Source organism: Humulus lupulus, chromosome 6, assembly GCF_963169125.1.
Source record: "Humulus lupulus chromosome 6, drHumLupu1.1, whole genome shotgun sequence".
NCBI classification, from domain to species: Eukaryota; Viridiplantae; Streptophyta; class Magnoliopsida; order Rosales; family Cannabaceae; genus Humulus; species Humulus lupulus.
In genome coordinates, this window is record NC_084798.1 from 100,002,738 (window position 1) to 100,011,226 (window position 8,489).

At 40.8% G+C, this 8,489-nt stretch overlaps 1 protein-coding gene across 1 annotated transcript; it reads right to left on the reverse strand.

The window, feature by feature from the left end:
* On the reverse strand, positions 1–3,782 carry LOC133785347 (short integuments 2, mitochondrial-like). The gene is made up of 11 exons (XM_062224596.1): positions 3,516–3,782; positions 3,362–3,439; positions 3,116–3,257; positions 2,967–3,035; positions 2,681–2,779; positions 1,792–2,006; positions 1,227–1,403; positions 929–1,039; positions 447–535; positions 143–304; positions 1–46 (listed from the first exon to the last, which is right to left on the reverse strand). The coding sequence occupies exons 1-11, from the start codon at positions 3,780–3,782 to the stop codon at positions 1–3; spliced, it is 1,455 nt and encodes a 484-aa protein (XP_062080580.1).
* Positions 3,783–8,489: the final 4,707 nt, after the last annotated feature.

The following is an 8,489-nucleotide window of genomic DNA, read 5'->3' on the forward strand; positions in this document are numbered from 1 at the left end:
CTAGTGCTCATTCAAAGTACCACCATGTTCTGCATGGCTCTCAATTCTGCACGTGATAAAATATAGTTAATAAGAATACATAGCGCATAGGAATATTAGCTATTTGTCAGTTATGTCAGAAAACTTAAAAAATTAGGCATACCCTTTAGAAAACCAGTCATTAAACTGTTCGTGACTATCAAATAAGGTTGGCATAATGAAATGTAGTAAGGCCCACAACTCTGCCATATTATTTTGGATTGGAGTGCCAGTAAGCAGAAGCCTATTTCGGCAATTAAAACTAAGCAATGTCTTCCATCTTATACTGTCCAATCACAAGCAAGACAACAAAAAAGTATGAGTACAAAGAATTAAAAATAGAAAACAACCATTCAGAAAGTAAAGGGATTCAGGAAGATAGATATACTATATAGCTTTTAAACCAAATAAAGATAAGACACAAGCACCTCAGCAACATGACCACTAACGTACACTTCACAGGAATAACTTCATTCATTAAACCTTCTTCCAAATCAATAAAATGTCTATTGTTAATCTTTAACCAAGCACATCAATTTACAATAAAATCAAGCTAAAGACTATCAGATAAGGAGAAAATAATCGGCACCATTGAAATAAAAAATTTCCTTTTTTCTAAAGGCTGCGCATCTATCTTGCTTGGCTGCAATTATGACAATTAAATGTTAGCACAAACTACAAAGTACACTGACACGAATGATTTGAATCAAACCTGTTTGAACTTTTAATTGCTTGGGCTTCATCCAACACCATATATTGCCATTTCACCCGCCGAAAGTACTTCTCATCAGTCCAACTTATAGTAGAAATTGGAAAAATTCTTCAATGACTTTTTAGAACAATTGAAGGCAAATCAAGAATATATTTTAACTGTAATCAATGTACTCCCATTAAAAAAATTGAAAGTTACCATCTCCTTATCCACTCTCTTCCAGAAAAGCAGCATGTCCCTAGCTATCTTCCTTGTGCGAATCGGAGCACCCTTCATCAATTTAAGTGATCTACTCACTTTCAATTTCACCTGGTAAAGAAAATAATGATAGATAAATAAAGCATAGCTTCAGGATATTACACTATAGCACAAAGGCCTCACTAAGATCGCAAGAACAAAATTAAAAGTTACTTTCCAAAATGCTACTAGAAATCGAAATATGAGATGCTTCAGAGAGAGAATGTTTGCTTGCCTCTCTTTAACAATTTTCTGAAACCCTTTTGGCATCAATTAGTTGCTTCCTATGAAAAGCTGTAAAATTCCTATGATGCTTTGGCATGTCTCTTCTTATAATATTGACCCATACTTTTCCAATTTTCTCCATTTCCTCCCTCTCAATCACAGAAGCATCTTTCTTCACCTTTTGCTTTTTAGGCAAGCTTCTTTCAATTATCTGCAGCACAAATAACAACACTTTGATTAAGAACCCAAACTTAGAAAAGGAGCAATTGCACACCACCCCCCTCCCATCCCATATAAACTAGCGTAATTTAACATTCAAAAGTGAAGGAGATAAAAACGTCATATGTATCACCTTTCTCTAGAACTTTAACATAGTAGACCTGTAAAACACCACCCTCAGACAAAATAGACTGTTTTATATTTCCAGTTTTACGGAGTTCTTAAGGAAATTCTGCTATAATGCATGAAAGAAAACCTACACACATCTACTCAATTTATCTTGACAAGTATAAACATTCCCAAGCCTATTCAAGAAGTAGCAACCTCAAGATATCAACCATTGAAATTGCAACTCCTAGAAAAACAGAAAAGGTATTTACCTCAATGTATAGAACACTAGACTTATCCTGTGGTTTTCTCCTTGATCGAAGATCTTTAAGACTGTGTTCCACTATTTCAGCAAAATCATATCGAATTCCTTTTGCTCTCCTATTGTTCCAGTGCTTCCAATGAAAAGGAGTCCCTCGGGTATTTAAAACTGCAAGTAAGTACTCGGCAATACGCTCTTCTCCAACCACTGAATCTTTCACAAACCCTACATCCAAAATTAATAAACTTTAATCAGGTAAAGTGAAGAAGCAATACCATATCCTAACTCTAAAAGAAATATCCATAGTTGAACAAGTAATTATGTAAAATTTAAATAAAAGAAAAAAAATTATAACTTTCTATCTCTGTAAACAAGTCAGGTTTCCACTAGATATCTAAATTTAACATAACATATACTCTTTTCAGAATCTACATGTAATTTTTAACTATTCTATTTTCAGCTACAATAATAATTCAACCATCTTGACTACTATAATATTATACCCAGAAAATTACATTACATGGACTCATACCAATTTTAATGAAAGTTATATTATTTAGAGCACGTACTAAGTTTCCTATATTTTTGTTGGTGACGCTTCTGCAGCATGAGATGAGTTTATAGGGTCTTCCCCAAAGGCAATAAAGCCAGAATTGAATGATAGCATGTTCATTTCATATTCCCTTGGCCAACAAAATCAATAGCCAAATATCTGCAACTAGAGCATATGGTTTTTGTCGAGTAGCAAAAAGCCTGATGTTAACCAATTCTAGATTTTGTACTTGTTACAGTTTCAGCATACAATAAATACATCATCAAATGTTCACATTTAATTTAACAGATTAAAGAAAAACAATAACAAAAACAAAACAAAAAAGAACTAATCGAAGAGGGCTGACCTGCAAGAGCAAGCTTTAGTCCTGTCTCTATATTTGGGATACTTGGAACCAGTACACCTGGAGTGTCCAGTACATATATGCTCGGCTGATGAGCAATTTGTAGCCAAAAAACAAAATAGTTTTGAATAAAATTCAAGGAACTAGAATCTAAAACTTGTCATTAGGAGATATAAATATCTTAAAATGCATATAACGAAAACATGAATCCTAAGAGTAAAGAATGTTTATGCACCCTCAAATTTTCTTGACAGTAGAAGGGAAATCAAACACAAAAACTACTTCACCTTGAAACCAGCAATATCTTGAGTAACACCAGGCAGAGGACCTACTGTTGCTCTCTTATTCTTCCCTTGCGCTTAGTAAACAAAACTCAACAAAATCATTTTTGGGTTCAACTTAAATATCAGTCCAGACAAAATCTTAATCACATCTTACCAGGAAAGTAAGACGACGCAATTTGATGAATGGAATTAATCAAAGCAGATTTTCCAACATTAGGAACCCCAACAACCATAACAAGCAAAGTTGGCTCTTTCAAAATCGCTTCCTTCAATTTAAACTCCACAAGCTCAAGAAGCTTCAGTACATACACGCATATACATTACACGCCATTAAAATCAACAGAACACGAAAGCAAAACACTATTAAGGAGTAAGAACAAACTGAAGAAAACTTACTTACCTTCCTAACAGAAGTCTTACTGTGTGCATTTATGGGAATACAATCTTGTTGGAACAATTCAAAATGACGAACCCATTTCTACATAAACGAAGTCCAATAAACAGAAATAACAATAATGGATAATAAATAAAAAATAAAAAATGAAAATGATTACCGGAATGATATTTGGATTGGAAAGGTCCTGCTTATTGAGAGCAATAACGCGTCGTTTCGCGAAGAGGTGAGATTGAAGGTTCTGGTTGGCAGACGACAGGGGAATTCGAGCGTCGCGGACCTCAACGACAAGGTCAGCTTGCTTGAGTCGATCGCGAATGGCGCGGGAGGCTGCGGCCATGTGACAGGTGAACCAATTGATAACTCCACCGCCGGCGTTGAACCCCATTTCTCCTAAACCCTTCTTCACGAATTTCTTTACACCCATCTTTTTGTTTAAGCTAGAAAACACTGTGAAATGGTCAAGTCTATATTCGAACAGGTTTGGCGAATGAATAAATTTGTAACGACCCAAATTTGCTAATAAGGCTTAAGGGCCTTGATTAGCGTGCCTGGTGGGCATAATGGGAATTATGCGTGGATTTAATGATTAAGATGCATGATTATGATTTTAAGCATGTTATATGACTATTTGAGTATTTGAGATGCATGACCATGTGTGTTAGTATGCATGTAGGCCCTGATTAGGTTAGAAGGGCATAATCGTAAATTTTGGCCATTATGGGCATAACTTCTTTGATATATGTGATAATTGTCGAGACCACATTATTATGTGGATATATCTATGATCTGTGACTTGAGACGATCTTAGTGAGCAAAGTAGCGGAAAAGTCATGGCAGGGATTTATACCCGGCTCGGGGTGAGTTCAGGGGTATAAATGGGAATTTAGTGGATAAACTGGAGTCTATTTTGACATTGAGGAATACTATTGGTGATTAATTAGGTATCGGGAATTAAGCAGGAAACATTAGAGACACTCGAGGAGTTAGCGGGAATTGGGTGAAATGACTAAAATGCCCTTAAGTGGACTAAAGGATTAGAATTAATAGGGAGGGCATTAGGGTCATTTTGGCTTTTAAGGATGGGTATTACTGAGGCTTGATGTTAGTGGGATTTGTAGAATATCACAGAAGTCTGAGGAAAGAAAAGAAAGAAAAAGGAAAGGAAGGAAAAACAGAGAAGTTTACCCTGAGTCGGTTTGTGCTTTCACCACCACTGTTCTTCATTCTTTTTGGAGTAAAGATCAGAGGGGAGCTAGGTCAATTAAGCTACAAGATTTCTGAGCTGAGCTTGAGGATTTGGCAAGGGTTTAGCAAGGTTAGGCCATCACTTGAGGTAAGGTTCTGTAAATTCTCTAGTTGCTGGTTTTGGTTTTTGAACTGTGGTGTGTAAGCTGGGTTTGATGGGGACTTTGGGAAATTCAGGAAAAAGGTTAAGGAGGAGCAAGCTATAGGAGTCTAGAGGCAGCTTGTGGTCGAAATCCTATCAAAGGTATAAAGTCTAAACTCTAACTTTGATGTTCAGCAGGTTTTTACTGGGTTTTAGAGCTTAGGAGTGGCTATGGTGAGTTCTGAGTTTGTGGATGCATGTGTTTGGGTTTTAGGTGTTTGGGGTGCTTAGGATGAGTGGAGTGTGGTCATGAGGTTGTTTTTGAGTTTGGGGAAAAGTTGGAAGAGTTTTGGTTCGAGTTGGTTTGAGAAAAGTCGCAGAAAAGAAAAATGGTGCTGGGCTGTATGTGACTAGCGCTACAGCACTAGCCTTTGGGCGCTGTAGCGCTATGCCATAATGCTGAGGGGACTTTGGCTTCTGTCTATAGCGCTGTAGCGCCCTCCCAAGAGCGTTGTAGCGCTACCCTGCCTTCTGAAGGGGATTTTTGGGTTGTTTGCAAGGGTTTTCGACCTAGGGTTTGGGGTTTGATTCCACCACCTTGTTTGGTGGAACTAGGTCATCCCGGGGGCTCGGGATTGGCCCGGGGATAGGTTTTGAACTTGGAGATTGATAATGACCTTGGGCATGATTGTGATTAGGTGAGTGCTAGGGCTCGAGGGGGATCGTGCTCGCAGAGTCGAGGGATCAAAGCTAGTAAATTGAAAGGTAAGAAAATTGCACCCGATCATATGTTTATGATGGGACTAAGTGCTCCCGAGAATTGTATCGTGTCAGTGATGGTATTACGCCATGGGACATGTAAAGCGGCCTAAGAGTGTCATACATAGTATCTGCGCACAGGGCGCGGCTTGGCCACTGGTAGCCGAGAATATTCACTGAGCTCGGCTTAATCAGGCCTGAGTCAGTGGGATAACGGAGGGAGTAGCCTGAGAGCGCTAGCCCTAGTTATCATTTGTGCTGTGATATGTGAATTGAATTGATAAGCTTAGTATGCTGAATACCTGATCATGCTGAATGTTTACATGTGTGAGAACTTATGATGCAATGTGAGATATTTTCTTGTCCGCTAATTGCTTATGCTCTGTTGTTGTTGTGTTTTCTTGCTGGGCCTTGGCTCACGAGTGCTACGTGGTGCAGGTAAAGGCAAAGGCAATTTGGACCAAGCCTGAGGTGGCGAGCTCCGGGGTGAAATGTACATAACCAGCTGTTCGATCACCATGGTCGAGGAGTGGACCAGGATAGGGATTACCTAATTGCTTGTTTTTCCTTAGTATGGCTGGTTATTGTGTCTGAACCCTGTAACTTTTGTAAACGGTCTTTTAACTTGTATTTTTGGGATCCCGTGTAAACAAATAATGTTCCTTAATGATAATGTGGATTTTGAGACCAAAACGCTTTTAACCCTAGTTCCTTTATAGCTTCTGTAACACGGTTTTTAATTAAATGACTTGATTAGAAAGTCTGGCACATTATAAACACACAGAGTAACGGTCTTGGCTATCCAGGGCGTTACAACTTGGTATCAGAGCGTCCTAGGTTTATGGGTCCTGAAGACTGGCTGGAGATGTACATTCGCCGCGGGAGACAAGCTCAACTCAGGGTTTGGTAATTGTGTATACATGATTATGTGCTTAAATGATTTGAGTGAGATATGACTGTCAATATCTGTCTGATGGATAGGGATCATGAGATACTGATAGGGCCTGGCCCTTGACTTTTGCATGGAGTTATTGAGGCGTGCTTATTAGCACCGCTGTGCATGTGAATGAATATTTGGATAAATTGCTATACTTTGATTGCTTGTGAATGATTGGAATTTCAGTGGTGGGTTATGAAAGGATTATTACCTTGTCATCATAGTCTAATTTTCGAGTCGTTGATTGCAGATTGACCAGAATAGTTATGCGTTCAAGGAAATCCACACGACTAGCCGGCAGGTCTGGGGCTAGAGAACTGGCAGCAGTTAATGGCAGATATGCAAGCTAGGCTTTAGAGCCAAGATGAACAGATCCAAATTCTGCAGCAGGCTCCATCTGGGAGTGTTGCCCCTGTTGTGCCACCGGCAATGGTACCTGTGGTGCAGACAATTGATGTTGGGAATAGGTTGGAACCGTTGTATGAGCGGTTCAGAAAGCAACAGCCCCCGATCTTTGAGGGTGGACCAGATCCACTGAAAGCTGAGCAGTGGATGACTTTGATCACTACCATTCTTGATTTTATGAGAGTGGAAGGACATGATAGGGTGGCCTGTGCCACTTATATGCTGAGAGAGGATGCCCGAATCTGGTGGGAGGTGGCATCACAGACTAGAGAAGTTGCTACATTGACTTGGGAAGGGTTTAAGGACCTGTTTAATCAGAAGTATTATAATGTTGCCATCAGGGAAGCGAAAGTGAATGAGTTCGTGGGGCTGGTTCAGGGAAGTATGACAGTTACAGAATATGCCCTGAAATTCGATAGACTTGCGAAGTTCGCACCTGATCTTGTGCCTACCGATGCAGCTAGGCAGGACAGATTTGTCAGAGGGCTGAATGCTATGATAGCCTGAGATGTAAGAATTACCGCAGTTCCTGGAGTGACTACATATGCCCAGGCTGTGGAGAGAGCTCTCACCGCTGAGGAAGCGGAGAATAAGATATGGAGGGAGAGTGCTGTGAGAAGGGAGGGCCGTAGGGCGGTGCCTCCATACTTTGGTTCTGGTAGGGGCGGAGGCCGTAGTGATTTTAAGAGGAAGACTCCTGATGCTCCAATCGCTCCTAGGCCTGATAGGGGAGGTCGGGGTACTCAGGGTGGCCGTCAGGGAGGCAGTGATTCGTGGAGGACTTATCCAGAGTGCGCGAGGTGCAAGAGACACCATCCGGGTGAGTGTTGGGCTAAGGCCTGCTATGTGTGCGGGGTGGTGGGACACCTCAGGAAGGATTTCCCAACAGTGAAGAAGGGAGAGACAGGAAAGGTGGACAGCTTAACTCCAGCTCGAGTGTTCACTCTGACGCAGGCGGAGGCCGAGGCTAGTCCCTCGGTAGTGACAGGTCAGCTTTCTAGTGTTGGCATTCCTTTTACTGTGTTTATTGATTCTAGTGCTACGCATTCATTTGTATCTGATAAGGTGATTGATAGATTGTGTAGGCCTAGTGAATGTAGTACTTCAGGATTTGGGACTATATTGCCTACAGGAGAGCTGGTAGTATCTAGGAAGTGGATTAGAGAACTGCCAGTGTTAGTTGATGGTAGAGAGTTGTCTGTAGACTTGATTGAGTTGAGTATGGAGGACTTTAATATGATCTTAGGTATGGACTGGCTGGTTAGATATGGAGTTACCATTGACTGTAGGAAGAAGATGGTGACCTTTGAGCCAGAGGGCGAGGATCCCTTTGTTTTCGTGGGAGCGGTGCATGGACCCCGCGTACCCAGGATATTTGCATTGAGAGCCAGAGACTTGTTACAGGGTGGTTGTATAGGTTTTCTGGCTAGTGTGGTGGATACCACCAGAGTTTTATCAGTAGGACCAGGAGACACCAGATTGGTTTGCGAGTTCTTGAATGTGTTTCCTGAGGATTTGCCTGGGTTGTCACCGCGTAGGGACATTGAGTTTGTTATTGAGCTGGCACCAGGGACAGAGCCAGTGTCGAGGGCACCGGCAGAATTGAAAGAGTTAAAGATACAGCTGCAGGAACTTCTGGATTTAGGGTTCATCAGACCTAGCTACTCGCCATGGGGTGCTCCAGTTCTGTTTTTTAAGAAGAA